Below are 16740 nucleotides of genomic sequence, written 5' to 3' on the forward strand. Positions count from 1 at the left end.
TATAATCAAGAGGAAGATGGATGATCACAAGCCATCAATCCAAGCTGAACTGCTTGAATTTTTGCACCAGGAGTGGCATAAAGTTATTCAAAAGCAGTGTGTAAGACTGGTGGAGGAAAACATGCCAAGATGCATGAAAACTGTGATTAAGACCAGGGTTATTCCACCAAATATTGATTTCTGAACTCTCAAAATGTTATGAATATAAACCTTTTTTATTTACATTATTTGAAGTATCAAAGCTTTGGATATTTTTTGTTATGCCAGCCATTTCTCATTTTCTGCAAATAAATGCTCTAAATTATAATATTTTTATTTGTAATTTTGGAGAAATGTTGTCTGTAGTTTAAAGATAAAAAAAAAAATCATTTTGTAAATTTTACATATACATATAAATGGCTAAATCTGAGAGGCTGATTCAGAAACTGTAATTTTTTCCAGAGCTGTACATAAATAGAATCATTTTCTGATCACTCAGCTCTACCTGGGGATGTTGAGCTCAGTGCCCAGGCTGCGCTGAAGGCTCCTCCAGTGGTCGGCCACAAACTCCTCAGCAGACAGGCCAGCCAATCTCAAGGTGAAGCCCTGGTCCAGGGCCTGCTGGGAGGCGGCCCACACGTGCACCCCGACCCAGGCCCACACGCTGAACTTGCCGTCAGACACGCTCACATTGAGGGAGTAGAAGCCAGCCTGCAGCGCCTTCTCCGCCACGATCTTCCCATCTACAGAGTCCACAGAGAACAGTCCTACATGCGGGGACTCCAGCTTGTAGGACAGGATGTCCTGTGGGTCCTGGTCAGAGGCGTGGAGCTTGCCGATTACCCGCCTGCTCAAACTCTCCTCAGTGATGGTTATGAAGACCTCCAGGGGAGCCACAGTGGGAGGGTACTTGCTCTCCTCCGTAACATTGATTTTGACCACACAGATGGAGGAGAGTGGGGGGTGGCCACTGTCGGTGACCTGTTGAGGGAATATCTCTGTTATAACACTTTCAGACCTGAATCACATTCCATTTCCAATGCTGTTTCTGTATCTAATGTGCTTAAAACATGATTCTGTAAAAAAAATAGTAAAATAATTATATTTTTTATGTTTATTGCAGTGGACTCACTTGTTTAACATTATTTTATTGTATATAACTTCCACAACTCATTATTTAAAAAATTGTTCCTAAAGCAGAAAAACTCCAAAAAAAAATTATGGGGGAAAAAGTGTTTACACTGCCACATTAGCTGGGATGCTGCCATGCTACACTTTTTTCATTGTGCAGATTTGAATGTTTTTAATGCTGTGGGTGGACCTAAATCTGCTGTTCTATTGGGTAATAAATGTCTATTCAAATAGAATATTGGGCCTTATCTATGTTAAGGGCTAGAATATGCAAGAAAGAAGAAAAAACACATCATGTCCATTAAAATGGACGCAGGGTCTGAAAGGGTTAAATGAGACATTATATGTATGTCAATTATTAATCAATAGCCAGTTTAGCAGTTATGAGTTTTTTCAGGGATATGTTTGCAGGACACAGGAGTTTTTATTGTTGCTATGGGACTATGAGGCTAATCCAGCATAATGGAAGCTTATACACTCCAGTTGGACTGCATTACACATATAACTCACATCATATTTTAGGGTTTAATATCAGCATAAAACACAAATATGAACACCACATATAATAATAAAGTGATGTAATATATAAAAAGTGATGGTAACAGATTTTTTAAAAAAGTGATATGATGACAGAGCAGGAATGAAAGTTGTGTATGTCCTCTCAGAACTGTTTGCTGAGGCGGCGATCACAGGGGTTCTGTGGCTAAGTGGGACAGTGACTTTGGCCCTCATTAAATGGGTCATTGCTTGCTCTGCCCAGTGTTTCAGAAAAAAAAAATAATGTCCAGCTGACACAGGGATCTACTGAGAACTATTTGATGTTTCAAAACATCTCTACAATCCTCTACTATATACACTCTTAAGACAAAAACTGCACAAAAGGTTATTTAAACCATAAAGAGCCATTTTCATTTAAACAAATGTCTGTGAAGAGAGTTTTAAAACCTTAAAAAAACCTTTAAAACCCTAGTCTTGTTATTTGTTACTGACACAGTTAGCATCAATAAAAAAAAACTAAAATGGACCCCTGTGGGACTACACAAAATGTAATTCATAATGGTTTCTGCATTAAGCCTATTAATTGAATGATAAACATAGGTTTCAATGTGTAAAAAAGGTAGATGTGAAGGTTCTTTCTGGAAGCAACAATGGTTCTTCTATAGGATCTTTTACAATTTTTAGCACTTTTTTTTCTCAGGAATTCCTGTAGAATTTCCTTTTAGTGGTTTTTGAGACGTTCACCTAAGTTTGAAGAAAGGTGAATGGAAAACCTGCCATTCAACTGAAATTATGTGTCACAATAAATTTTTTTGTTATATTTACTGATGCTATGTTTAATAATGATTTGAGTGTGTGAAGACATATGTGTCCAAGCTTGTTAGTCACAATATAAACTACTAAAGCAAAATCTGAGATGAGGCCAAAACTGTGTGAATTAACATCTACTTTATTTTGAGTCTACTACCTGAATTTTGAGCACATGCTGAAGCTTTCCTCTCTTCCCCAGTGCTGATGAGAGAGACAGGAGTCCCCCCTGGTCCACCTGAAAGTGTCTACCCTCATTTCCTGATACGATGTGGTATGAAAAAGGAGGCCCGTTCTGCGGCGTGTCCCTGTCGCTGACCAGCAGCTGCAGAATGCTGCTGCCCACAGCCTCTCCTTCCTGCCACAGAATAACACAGCAGGGTTAAGGAATGCAAAATGCAGGTGCCATGGCTTTTCCATCACGAACAGACATAAATAGACTTCAATTTGATCTTCACTTTAGAGTTCACTCTGGTTACCATGGAGTTTGCTCTTATTATTGTCAGGTATTACCTTTCCCAGACTGGATAAAGAAGGCTCAAGTCACAACCAACAGTGACAAAAAGAGAATTCCCAAGAGAGAGAGAGAGAGCAGCGGCGATCAATTTGTTAGGTTGCACGTGTGTTGCTGGCTGTTTTCAGCTTTGTCGGATCGATGGTGTGTCGCTTAGCTGCTCGGCAAAGCCAGATTCTTTTTGAACAAAACTGAAAACACAGCTAAGGCTGAAGAAAATGATCAAATTAAAATCTGCACACAAAATCCAAATGAAATAGGGACCCAAACTGCACCTGAGCAGACGGAGAGTGAGGTTCTTATCACTGTGTCTGCATTCGTCAGCCCACAGGCAAAAATTTGGCCCAGACATTCACACCTTGACTGTGCCTGTTCATTCAAGCCAACACAACTGGAGCAGGTAATTGAAACAGAGTGCTCAGTTGGCAGAGATCAGCCTAATTGTCACTGACCACCTCCATTGTGCCAAATAGTCTGGCTGTTTGGAAGACACAGATGCCTTGGGTGGAGGCAAATGGGCTGTGAAAAGGATTTCCAAGTCAGCAGTGTTGGCTCTATAATTAGAGGAAATAAACCGGGTCACTTCCAAAGGGGGTAAACAGCCAGAGCAAATACCACTGTGGACAAAATGGCACGGGAGCAAATCCATAGCCGTATTAGACACGGCGGATTGGCTTTTCGGTCGGGTGTCTAGTCCCTCCAGCACCTCTGAGGAGAGCTGTGGACCTGCATTAACCTGAGAAAAAGATAACTCTACACCACCCCTCCCCCAATACCTGTAGAACAAGGCTGTGGGTGGTCTGGGAGAAGGCTGGTGGATTGTCGTTGACATCAGACACCATCACTGTCACCTGAACGGCAGAGGATAGAGGAGGATGTCCCTCGTCGGCCGCCTGAATGGTTAGCGAGTAGTGTGTTACCTGAAAAAGACATAAAAGGACTTAAGCCTGGGTGTCCACTTGAAAATTCAATATAATTTTCCCCCCAAATTATTTCAAATTTAGTCATTTTCTGCCAAGTTTAATCTACAAGCTAGAACGATCACTAACACTAACATAACATTAACCTCTTAAGCTCCAAGCCTATTTTGACCAATTTCCGCCTGAAATTACATACTCACATTTGAAGGCTTATCACTCTAATATTAAATAATTCAGAGTCAATTCTATGAATTAATATCACTTAGAAGCCTTTACACAATTCATTTAAGACACTTTAATTATTTAATTGAACATGTAATGGCCAGAATATGGGTAAAACCAGGAATTTTTTTAGGCGCTTTTTTTTCTATTTTATTTTTTTATTTTCAGACATATAAAATGAACTATTTATATGGATGAAGGGTTTTGGCAGCTCTACATTTTGCTATAGAGTGTTTACAATCATCATATAAAATTATAAACTGCTGCCATTAACCTATTAGATAATATTGTGATTTGAAGCAGTAATGGTATTTTCTTTCTCCAAAGAACTGGAAACTTTATAATAATAAAAACTACCACTTTAATAACTCATTTTGCAGTAATAAGGCTGTTTTTTTGTGGTCTACTCCTATACAAACAGAAAACCGCAGTGTCTCTTTAACAGAGCGCTTCCTGCAGAGTGAGCAGTCTCTGAGATACAGTCTCTCTGCCCAAGCAGCCCCCGCCCCTCCTTCTAGCTGGCCGCACTCGACCCCTGATTGGCTGACAGACCTCATTTGCACACAGTCACGTGCAGTAGAGTCTGTTGTGTAAGTAGAGACCGCACACATGCCGGTGCGTCGAATGAAACGGTTTTAATAAGCAGTTAAAGTTTCTATAATTTTTTTTCTGCCTGAAATTATTTCAAGCTCTGAGTGGATATAAATGGGGATTATAGGAGACTGGATTGGCGGATTCTCTTACGTGTGGACTCATTTTGAAGGTAAGAGCGTGGGGGATGCGCTGGTGGGGGTTGGGGGGGTGTGCGGTGTGTCCTGAGGTAACCCCAGAACGAAACCCGAGCAGATTTTAACTGTAAACACGCGCTCCGACGCGCTCTTTCAGCTCTAATTCAAAAACCGTACATCCTACAGTAAAACGGCACAGTTCCGGAATCCGAAGAGACAGACGGTTCGAATGGTGTATAACATGACCGCATCCGACCAAATATGGACGTACGAAAAACGGAAATATGAAAGATATGAATCATAACTTTATGAAACTAGGCATATTTCGCCATAAATGTTTATTTTCTGAAAGGAGATACTGCTAAATAGGCTAGATAACTGACAAGCAGAGATTCTAAGCTTTAAAATGGTATATTGGGTGTCTATATTGAGCCTATAATTGTTCATAACTATTCATAAACACAGCCAGATATGATTTTTCATAAATTTATGGTCCGCCGGCGGGCCAGGGCATGTTAAGAGGTTAATTAATAATTAGATAGCTCTACACACTATTTATTCATTCTGCAGTACAATCACATTTCCACCCACTGTACTGTCTACTGTGCGTGGTAATGCCTTCAATGATGCATGTATTAGAATGTCCAGTCTATCCAGCACCCATTATCAGTACTTGCTCAAGCACTAATAATTAATTTGCCTTGCCATGAGCATGTTGACCAGTGTTCAACCCCACGAACAAGTGAGCACCTTACGCCTTATGAGCCTTATTTGGGCATTCCCAAGTTAATTGTCTCCTATGGGTAACAATTAATGATCATTAAAGTTAACATACTGCTATTACATTTTGGAATGTCAGTGTACTATACTGGGTTATCCAGACTAAAACCTTTAACAAGCTCCAACAGACAAGATTTAAATTATACTAGACTACAAATTAGATTTAATAATGTTTAAGCCAGCCTTTGACTCTGACTGCAATAAAACCTGCAGAATGTCTTACTGTAAATCATGGATTTAATCCAGGTAGTAATGTAATGTAATGTTTTATAACTCGAGCATTAGGCAGATTAACACAGTCTGCTTATGTTATCGCACTTACACATATAATGAGGGGTGAAAAGAATTGCATAAGCCCATTATATAACAGTTATAATAGTGAAGAAACCCTCATAATCTGATGATTCAGACGACCGAAACCAAAGAAAACAAGTCTGCACTCGCTGATGTAGGAGACAGAATGCGCGCGAGAGAGAGAAGGAGGGACAGGATGGGTGGCCTGTGCTCGGTGCTGAGCTCCTCATTCTCCTACAGCGGACAGCCTCACCTCTTCCCTGTCCAGTGCAGAGCGCACTTTGATGTGACCAGTGCGAGGATCGATGCTGAACTGCTGCTGTGGGTCGCCACTCACGATGGAGTAGTGGATGAGGTTGTTTGGAGGCCCATCAAGGTCGACAGCTGTCACCTGAGAGAGGAAGGGAGAGAGTATGAGGGGGAAAAAAGGGTAAGGGAGTAGAATAGGAAGGCAGAAAAGGAGGATGAGAGAGGGTGAGCGGTAAAGAAGGAAAGAGAAGGGCAGTTAGAAGAGAATGAGACAGAAAGGGGAGAAAATAAAAGAGAAATGCTGTCAGCAAACAGGAGTACTGAAACCTGACTGTGTCCGATCAAAGCTAGGTGTGAACCTCTGTCTCGGATCACTGCATGTGCTTAGGGTAGAACAGGCTGCTTCTACCCAAACATACAGCATCACACGCCTACAGACTGACGGTTAAGAAGCCACAGAGATGTTCTTTATTCAGAATGCTGTAAACAATGAATAAATAATCTTCTCTTTTTTTTAGTATTATACGTTTACCCAGCTATTGACAATAAAGTAAATAACACTGTATTTCCAGTAAGTACATGGATGTTCTTGTAGCTGTGAATCCAGACAGTTTGGTGTTCACTAGGGTAAGGGTCACCAACCCTGCTTCTAGTGAACTACTTTTTATCAGACTTATTTAATAATCAATCCCACAGGATCACCATTCAGCTTGAGCTAAATAGTGTAGTATGGTATGTTGCTAACCTGCTAGGGGATAGCACCTTGGTATAATCAGATGAATGTGTGGTACAGTCATACAAATCAGTCATGAACCAAGGGAAAAGTCTTCAGTAAAAAAGTTTTTATTATTATTTGTGTTTTATCATATAACTTGGCTGTGTTGGATTTTACTTTTTTTTTTGTCTTGGTTAATGAGTGTAAGCTAATATACTAATGTAATTACATGCTATTAGAGGTATAGTCTCATCCTTAAGCCTCGTAAGCCCATTGCTGTGGGCCTTCAAATCAGGCATACTTCTATGTACGTATATGTATAGACACATATTTAGCCTCAACAAATTCCTGTGCTGTTCAGTCAGTTTTGTCATTCCATGAACATTAAAACTAACCTGCTGGGGCAAACTTTACAATTTATGACTATGAAACTGAGCATTGTTGCATGAAGAAACCAATGTGATTCAAGAAATTTAAAACGTGTTCTGTGTGATTGATTACGTACGGGATTTCACACGAAACTGTGAAAAGGCAATTTTACAACAAGTTCATTCATTGTATTAGATTGCGGATCATTCTGCCTTTCCCAGAGTAATCAAAACTGACTCAGCAGAGGGGGTATAAAATATGAGGCCTGAGATAACCAAGAGGCATTAAGGTGTGTGTGTGTGTGTGTGTGTGTGTCTGGGTGAATCCGACTGTCCAGAGGCGGTGGGAAAGAAGGCTCGGTTGGGGCAAGAAGCAGCCGGCCCTGGCCTCATTTGATAGCGTTATCACTGGAGCAGCAGTGACAGGTGAGGGAGACAGTTACTGATACCTGCATCACTGTGTCTCCTGCAGAGAGATCCTCTGCGATTTCGGTGCTGTAGTCTCCACGGCTAAAGACCGGAGGGTTGTCGTTGATGTCGGTGATGTTGATTATAACCATGGCGATGTCAGTCAGTGACGCCTTGCCTCTCGCTCCCTCCACTGACAGGTAATACTCGCGGCACAGCTCAAAGTCCAGCGCAGCGTTCACCCACAGCACACCTGCGGCACAGAGAGACAATATCAGAGCCACTTCTGACGGGTGCACTGCGTTCTCCACAGAAAATGGCCTGGAGGAAGGAAGAATGTCACTTTTGCCTGAGCTCGGGAACAAAGCTCAGAAATCCATTCGCCTGCTCTCCGGGATGAAAGCCGCTGTGTGATATAGCTTTGTAAAAGGAAAGCTACCGTTGCGAATGTTCCTGGCAGAATTAACGTGGTTGAGGAAAGGGCAGCGGGCTGAGTCAAAGCATAGCAAGCTTCTACCTTGAAAAATGCATAGTTAGCAATTCCCTGGTGAGGCCTTCCAATTAGTGAGTGTTGTAAGTTTGAGAAAGATCTAAGAGAATAAACTTGAGGATGAGCTTGGCTTTCACACAAGCGTGAAATGTTGCAAGAACTAGATTTCAGGTCAGCAGCCTGAGAGCTTCTTTCTTGTCAAGTCTGCACTACTGTTAACTGATTAGGTGGCATGCCAGCAAAAAGGTTCATTGACTCAAAATGACCTAGAGGCTTGATTCAAACAACTATACACTTCAAAAGAAACTATAAAGCTTTCTCAGAACCAACTGCAGCATTGGTGATTTTTTTTCTTCTGCTGAAGGTGCCCTACATTGTCAAGCAGTATTTACATTGGCACAGTTGAATAATAAGAGTTTGGTACGGGGAACTGACAAGCAATAAACATCAAAAGCGAATCCAGCGTAGCCAAAACAGGGTTGGAAAACAAGCCAATTCCAAAAGCAAATTTCCAAACCTGTTTTGGCTACGCTGGATTTTCTTTTAAAGGAGAACAAAACTGTGATTTGACTCATTGACCTGTAACATTTACACTCCAAAATTCATATACACCCAGCCCACTAGCCAAAACCCTAGTCAAAACTGGCAAAATAGTTACATGTGACTAAGATGTCGGAGCTGGGAATGATGCCACACAAGGGCTGTGTCTAGTTTAACTTTCAAATATTTTTAGAGTATTTCAAAATATTTCCAAAAACTGTTAGTTAAAGACTTAGATGTTTCCCACAACTGGTTTGACAATCATTTACTAGTGTTTTAGGGTGAATCCAATCAAAATATATCTCATTGTCCCAGGCTACTGATACAATTTAAATACACAAAGTCCTCTAATGAAATCCCTCATCAAAGAATTGCTTATTAACTTACTAAATTAAATCATACAGTATGTAATGTTGTATTGTGTTTACTATTGTATTCGGATAGTTCTCAGGGTTTCAAGTTCTTAGGGTTGATGAAACTAAAGGGTTGGTGCCCGGCGTACAATTAATTTTTTGAGTAAGAAAGGACATTTATAAGGACATTTCAGTTAAAATTCTCATCATGGAACTTCCTGGAAATTCTGATGACCAAGTTTAAACTGAAAGTAGAAAAACACTCACCCAGTTCAACCCAGGAAAGTTTTTTTTTAATTAGCTGATTTGTTGAATCTGGCATGTAAGAATATTGCAGCGTAAGAGCAGAGGAGCATTCCAGGGTAAGCATAGAGAAACACTGGCGTAAAGGCACCCAACCAAAGAGTCAATATTCAAGTTGATTACAGACAGAAATATTCATTAGGTATCATTTCTCCTCCAGTGTCTGCAGCAGACTGTTTGCTCAGAAGTTTACAGGGCCCCCTGCCAGGGTACTTGCACACTTCATTAAAATAAGACTAGATGGGGGCAAAATGCACATGAACAACTGCATTCCTGCTCACTGCTAGAATAGAGGTTTCAACAAGTCGCTCTCTGCAATCTCTCTTTTATTGATTTTAAAGATCAAGGGCTCTGCGGTGTCAGGTAATGGCTTTCTCCAGAGCTTGGCTGCCATGTTATTAACAGGACTCTGCCTCCCCTCTGTCAATAAACCTGTGTTTGCTTACTGTGTTTGTACACACGCCTTGTATTCCATGCAAAAGTGGACACTAGGCCTCGCACAAAAGCCTTAGTTAGAGTCGTGGTCAATGCCCAAGCATTCTTTCTATGAGCAAGAAAGTAAAAGTAGCGTCACATTCCTGGAACACATCATTCAGTAGTAAGAACTGGGTGTTATGGCAACAAAGCACACATCATTCACGAAAAACGCCACTTCCATGCAGAGTGTAACAGGCATGCCTGCAATGCCACACAATAATGGAGGGTTTCAATGTGTTCTCATGTTTCAATGCTTCAGGAGGGACATTCAGAATTGTCAGAGGCACAAACACCTCGTGTTAGCCAGCTTCATGTCTGTAAACATTATGTATAGTCATACTAAAGCAAATGGCAGGGATAAGATGTAAGACTGTGACATCTACTGAAAGATAGAAACACAGAAGAAAGGGTGGACCATTATGTGGCTTTTAAAACATCAAGGCATGCTTTTACTCATACAAATTGTCCTAAATAAGAAGATTTTACTTGATGGCTTAGTAGAGTTTGAAGCTAAACTAGACATATATTTCTTTTGTTATTCCATATGCTATAGCAAATATTTGCAGCATATATATTATTGCTGTCAGAACAAAAATCTATATATCTATATATCTTTATCTATATTGCAGAATAAGAAACACACCTTTCTAACTTGCAATGAAAGTCGTGGTAAAAAAGACAATCCTGATTAGTCATTCTAGAGCATTTCTATTGGTCTATTGATAATAAAATGTTAATACAACATAAAAAACAACTATTAGATTAACATTATGCAAAAAAAAAAAAAAAAAACGGCAAAAATGAAGGCACAGTTTTTATATAACAGTGACAATATGTTTGGTTTACATTCAGGAACATACAGAGTAGCCCACACAAACATCTCGAAACTAGGCACATTTTGCTAAGGCTAGGTTACCTCAGCTAGCATTACTATCCTAGCCCTGTATGGCTAATGTCTTACAGCTGGAAAACAAAAAAAAATACATCTAGGTACAAGTGCTGCATAAGCAACATTCAACCTTCTGGCCACTGAAATTGAAAAAGAGAAATTAACATTCTACAAAAATGTTGCACAACAGAATTTTATTCCCAATTATAATGCAAATCCAGCCATGCAAATATAAATCCATTTCTGTGCCTAAAACCAACCGTGCTTTGGGCCGATATCTAATGGAAGATGTTCTAATTACTTCTAAATAACCAATTGATTTCTGCTGCAGACCTCATGGTAGTTGCCAAGGCCTGCAATTGTGAACTGTTAAAGAAATAATTAATACATAGTGCAGAAAGAGAAGTGGTGTGGGCAGAAGGCTCTGAGGAGTGGAGATAAGGAAAGAAAGATGATGGGAGGAGGGGGCCTAAGCAGTAGTTGAACAGAGGAGCAGAAGTGAAGGAGAAGCTCCGCTGTTCAAAAGCATGTTAGTACAGGCTCTTCAGCTCTGCCCTTACTAATCCCTGAGGAGAAGCTTTGCAGGCTCTTGAGGTAGAGGGTTCAGCGCAACCTACTCAAGAGTGAGAGCACCTGGAGTCAAAGAGTCTTTACCGTACTGTAAGTTCACTGCCTCTGTAGCATTTGGCTAATCTTCAATGTTTAAATACAGCCATATTAGAAACTGTTTTACTGCAACTCCATCATGCATTCAATTCAGCTACAAAGCACACTGCATATTATTTTGTAATTGTGATAAATGATACTTTCAACAATGTCAAACAAACTACATTAAAACTAAGCAGCATAATTAAAATTCATTCAGCTAGAAAAATGCATGTGAAAAGTGAAAACCTGACACTATAATGAAATGTAAGGAAATTACTGATAGTATGTACTGCTGTGTGTTTCTCCAGCTTGCCTATTAAACAATTATAAAACTGGCCGTAATTAAATTAAAAAGCAAAATCCACAGAGACAAAAAACAATAACACTGTTGTCCCAACACAGGTTCTCCAACATAAAATTGATCAGGCCCAATTTATGCCCTATTAAAATGTATTTTTTTTCTCTTTTGCAAAGTAAAAACTAAGATGTGCCAGATGTTATGTCAATTATTAGCAAATGTAAAACAATACATTTGAGCCCAGCTTGTTAATTGGTCTACTAAAGCACATGAATGACTGTAACTGGTGAATTAGCAAGCTAGTAACAGAAATATTATAGCAAATCTAACGGAAAATCTTTCACATGAAAGATTCCAAAGCAATTAGAGCCTATATTAATCATTTTGAGTTTAAGTAGGTTTTACCTCACAAAATGCATGTGAAAACCTGACACTATTATGAAATGTAATGAAATTACTTATAGCCTGTACCGCTGTGTGTTTCTCTGGCTTGCTAATTAAACAATTATAAAACTGGCTAAATTAAATTCAAAGGCAAAATCCCTACAGATAGATGGAGTGATGTGATATTTGAGATGGCCTTCGTTATATTTATGGACTGTAACTATGTTAAGATTGATTGAAGCAGGTCTGGGGGTGGGGGGAAACAGAGAGAGGGACAGAATGTATGTTATGTTCAATTCTATGTTCAGTTCAAATATATATGTGTAAAAAATTATGATAATAAAAAGACCTTGATCAAAAAAAAAGTCTTGTTTTTTTTTTTTTTTATTCATTTAAACAAAAATAAATAATCATAATAATAATAATAATCATAAAGCAACCTCACCTGTCTCTGGATGAATCATGAACCTCCCGTCCTCGTTTCCAGCTACGATGGAGTATCGGACAGGCTCACTGCCAGTGCCGTCTCTGGTGAGGGCGGACACGCTGAGCACCTCTGTCCCTACTGGCGAGGACTCTGGGAGCTGGGCTGTGTACTCGGAGGTCAGGAACACGGGCTGGTAGTCGCTCAGGTCGACGACGTTCACTGTGACCATGGCTAATGAGGAGTGGTGGCGAGGAAGACCCCTGTCTGTGGCTTTGACTCGCAGCTCAAAGGTGGACTGAGCCTCATCAGCCAGAGAACGCTCCAGACGCAGGATGCCCGAAATCTCGTCCAGAGAGAAGAAGCCGCTGTAGGCTCCCTGGAGAGAGTACCTCACCTCTGAGTTTATGCCTGCCAAAAAGGAGGAGAGGACATTAACCTTCAACTGTGAACAATGAGCCTTCATTGTTGAATTGATCTGTTTACATTCATTTTTGATATAAGTTACATGACTTCTGCTGCTCTGCCCCAACAAAGCTAAAGAGATGCTCTACTGGCCTATGGGATATGTGTGTGGGGCCTCCTGCATTAAATGTGTTTGTATTTAACCAGATTAGCTTAGCTTAGTCTGTTCTACCCAGACATCACTGGTGCACTGTCCACTGTGGGAGGTAATGCCTTTTATGATGTACACACAGTGCACAGGTGACACTGTGGTTCATGGAAGAATAAATGTTTGCACTTTGGAACTTCAGGATCTGGCCCCCATTATCAGGCCAGACTCTAACTCTAATCATTAACATTGCTTTGCCATTAACATACTGGCCAATGTTCATCCTCACTCACAAGATTACACCTCGAAACTTACACAGGTGCATGCATTTTAAAGCTGTTCACTAACGTAACACTTCATGACCAGTTAGTTGTGATGATATAGTGATGTTCCATGACTTTGGCATCACAGGTACGAGATCAAGCCCAGTGGAGTTAAATAAATAGATGTGTCAGATATTATGTAAATTATTAGCAAATATAAAACATTACATCTGAGCCGAGCTTGTTGATTGGTCTGGCATATAAAGTCACATGAACAACAAAGTGAATAAGTGAATTAGCCAGCTAGAAACTATTGAAGCCTATCAGTCATTCAGAGAGAGTGCATTTTTTGTTATGCTGAATTTCTTTAGATTTTACATGGTTTAAATGAATACATTTTCATGTGGGTCGTAGAATGTTCTGTGGAGGTTTAAGTGCGCCACAAATTGTAAAAGATTATTTTGTTTCTTGTTTTGTAAACTGAACTGCCAGAAGGAATGAGCTTAAAAATAAAGAGAAATAAGAGACTCCTGAAGACAGAGCTCTTCAAAGAGCACTTACTCTCCTAACACCTCTAACACACTAACTACTCCTAACCCCATTTCCTCCTTCCCCTCCTTCACTTCTCTATCCCTTTATTTCCTTTCGACCTCCTTTAAGCCCTATCTAAAAATGGTTTATCTTAATTCCTATTACTTTTGTACTTCATTATTGTAAGTCGCTTTGGACAAAAGCGTCTGCCAAATGTAATGTAATGTAATGTAATGTAAAAAAATGGAAGCATAATGGTTTTACATGGTTGAAAATGGGGTTAAAATAGTTGACTAGGAGCTCAACTACTTTTTAAAAACTGAGTAGAAAACTTTGTCCATGGGCTACAGTTTATAGCATATAAAGAGAATGAAGATCATTTCAATGTTTTGCTTCTAAATTTGTAATTAATTTGTAATTGTATTTCATGTTTTCAGAAAAGTGTAATATGCAAAATACCCCAAAGAATGCTACTGTTGTTTACTTTTGCAGACAGTGTTAAAAAAGTTCACAATTCAGCAGAAGCCTTGGGCCAGGAGCTACAGTGGATTCTGTGCAAGTTCCCACACATCACCAGGTGTGGTCTGGCACTCCCAAAGAGTATCTTTCTGTACAGAACTCGATCCCAGATCAAACGTTACACACCTACGCTTTTGCTCCACACTGCTCTGTCTCAGGGGAGAGGAATGAGGGCTTTTCAGTAATAGCATTTAGCAAGTGTGTATTCACTTTTTGTTTAGAACCACTGATACTAGTGAGCACTATGTTGGACATGCATGACCTCACAACCTGTTTCAGGTCATTAAGTGTGCTTTTCTGTTCATTGTGCTACCATTTCAAGTAATTTCAAGTTATACCAATATATCGAGAGATACCTGTATCTGGGTCTTTGGCATAGATGACGGCGATGGGTGTTCTAACTGTGGTATTGTCGAACACAGTGACCTCATAGTGGTTGGTTGAGAACTGTGGAGCATTGTCGTTCATATCCTGGACCATTAGCACGATGTCTGCCTGACAGGAGCGTCCACCACCGTCAGTCGCCTTTACGACCAGGTCATATTCTGTTTCTTTCTCCCGGTCCAATACGGCGAGGGTGAAAAGCTCCCCTGTTTACAACACAAGCATGTTTGGGTTTGGAATTACTGTGAAATGTTAGGCATTGGCCAAAGGAAGTAAACACGAGCAATATCTTAAATATCCTGTTGAGACACGTAACTGTTTTCTTTTCTTTTTCTTTTTTTACAAATGCAAAGAAATGTGCTTTAAGCACAAAAAAAAAAATATTTCTGAAGACATCTTCGATTCTATCTAACATTTAACATAATTTCAAACACTTCTGATCTTGTTAACTTAATCTAGCATGCCAGGAAGATGATGGGTGTAGATAGTAGGCAGTACTGGAACAAGTCAGGTCATATAAAGCACTAGTAATACAATAGTGATTGGTGAGAAGCAAAAAAAACAATCTGATGAAGGTAAGGGTCTCTAAAGATCATGGCTCTTTCATCCTTTATTTTTATGATTATTAGCAAATCAGTACTTTAAAAGTAAACAAGGAAATATCTGATATCTCTAACGGTTAAAAAAATAACTGACATGATTCAGGAGCATTAAGAGGAAGCAGCAAAAAAAAACAGCTTTACCAGTTTTGGGGTCAAGATGAAACTTGTCTGCATTTGGTCCATGAAGGGTGAAAGAGACTTGCCCGTTCGTGCCAATGTCTGGGTCAGAGGCAGACACCTTCAGAATAAACAGTCCTGATGGGGAATTCTCCATGACTGCTTCAGTGTACAGCAACTAAAAAAATCAAAATTAATGTTTTTTTTTACACATTAAAGCAGCAGTCCTTAATATTTTACTGCTGAATTGAAAGCAGTAGTATTTTGGAGTGGGTAAGGAGACAACATGTTCAAATAAATGGCATCAATCTGCCTCCATCCCTGCAAAGCTGAATAAATTCATTCTAAAACAGTGTGTTCTGGTAGGTTTTCCTGTGAGTTTTTTTCTGGCCAATCACATCACTTTCCAACAGCTTTTGGTGGTTAACTGAGCATGCGAAGCACTGCCAATGGTGCTGACATAGGTGCTACATGAAGTGTACATGAAGATATCAAAACTTTATCTGCTAATTCACACATTATTAAATCTTTAAAGCCTGCACCACAATGCACATTTTATAACTACTGGTACTTTATTGCATGCTCAGTGCAAATACACATATATTCTCACCAAACAGGTTTGCAAGTCCCCAAAACGCACACACTGTTGGTTTAAAAAATATTTTTAGACCCACAATGAGTAAGCATAACACAATAACCATTTCTTTTTGGATAGCATATTTCCCCAGAAATAATTCTGCTGAACAACATTATTATTATTTTAAGATAATATTGTGACATTGATTATAATATAATATAATTGCATAATTGCAATCTGGACACTAACAATGTCAGCAATATAAAAGGTCAGAACAAAATGACTGAGGTTATGTCAATATCTTAAGTCCATAAGTCGATAACACAATTATTGTGACAGGCCTAAAAATAAGCTTAAACGATGATTTGTCTCAGCATAGTTCATTAACAATTTGTATGGAAGACTGCATAACTTACCTGCTCACACAGTGGACTGTTGTCATTGATGTCAAGAACGTGGACCTCCACTGTGGCAGCTGTTTGAAATTTCCCATCTGTGGCAATTATTCTGAGGATGTGTTTGTCTTTGGCTTCCCTGTCAAGTGAACCTCTGGCCGTAACTCTCCATTCGTCTCCTACTGCGATGACCGAGAACTGGCCCAGTGGGTCACCATCTTCATAGAAGGTCAGGATAAAATAAAAAGGAAGATTATGAGCATTAACAGTCATCTGAATAAATTCAGCTCATGTGCAAAGTAATGCTGAACACATTCTGGAATGTGGGCCAGCATTATGAGTGAACTCAATCTTGCAGTTTAGATGCTTATGTGTTTGTT

The 16740-nt window shown here is 39.7% G+C and overlaps 1 protein-coding gene across 1 annotated transcript in view; it reads right to left on the bottom strand.

Annotated features, from left to right (window-relative positions):
• Positions 1-16740, bottom strand: part of fat2 (FAT atypical cadherin 2) — a 55294-nt gene that overhangs the window by 15545 nt on the left and 23009 nt on the right. The window contains exons 11-19 of the mRNA XM_022684053.2: positions 16382-16578; positions 15413-15566; positions 14642-14875; positions 12441-12830; positions 7655-7866; positions 6127-6264; positions 3706-3849; positions 2576-2773; positions 485-960 (exon numbers count right to left, since the gene is read on the bottom strand). Of these exons, the coding sequence (XP_022539774.2) occupies positions 485-960; positions 2576-2773; positions 3706-3849; positions 6127-6264; positions 7655-7866; positions 12441-12830; positions 14642-14875; positions 15413-15566; positions 16382-16578 (2143 nt within the window). The remainder of the gene's footprint in view (positions 1-484; positions 961-2575; positions 2774-3705; positions 3850-6126; positions 6265-7654; positions 7867-12440; positions 12831-14641; positions 14876-15412; positions 15567-16381; positions 16579-16740) is intronic.

This window comes from Astyanax mexicanus, chromosome 10 (genome assembly GCF_023375975.1).
Source record: "Astyanax mexicanus isolate ESR-SI-001 chromosome 10, AstMex3_surface, whole genome shotgun sequence".
Taxonomy (NCBI): domain Eukaryota; kingdom Metazoa; phylum Chordata; class Actinopteri; order Characiformes; family Acestrorhamphidae; genus Astyanax; species Astyanax mexicanus.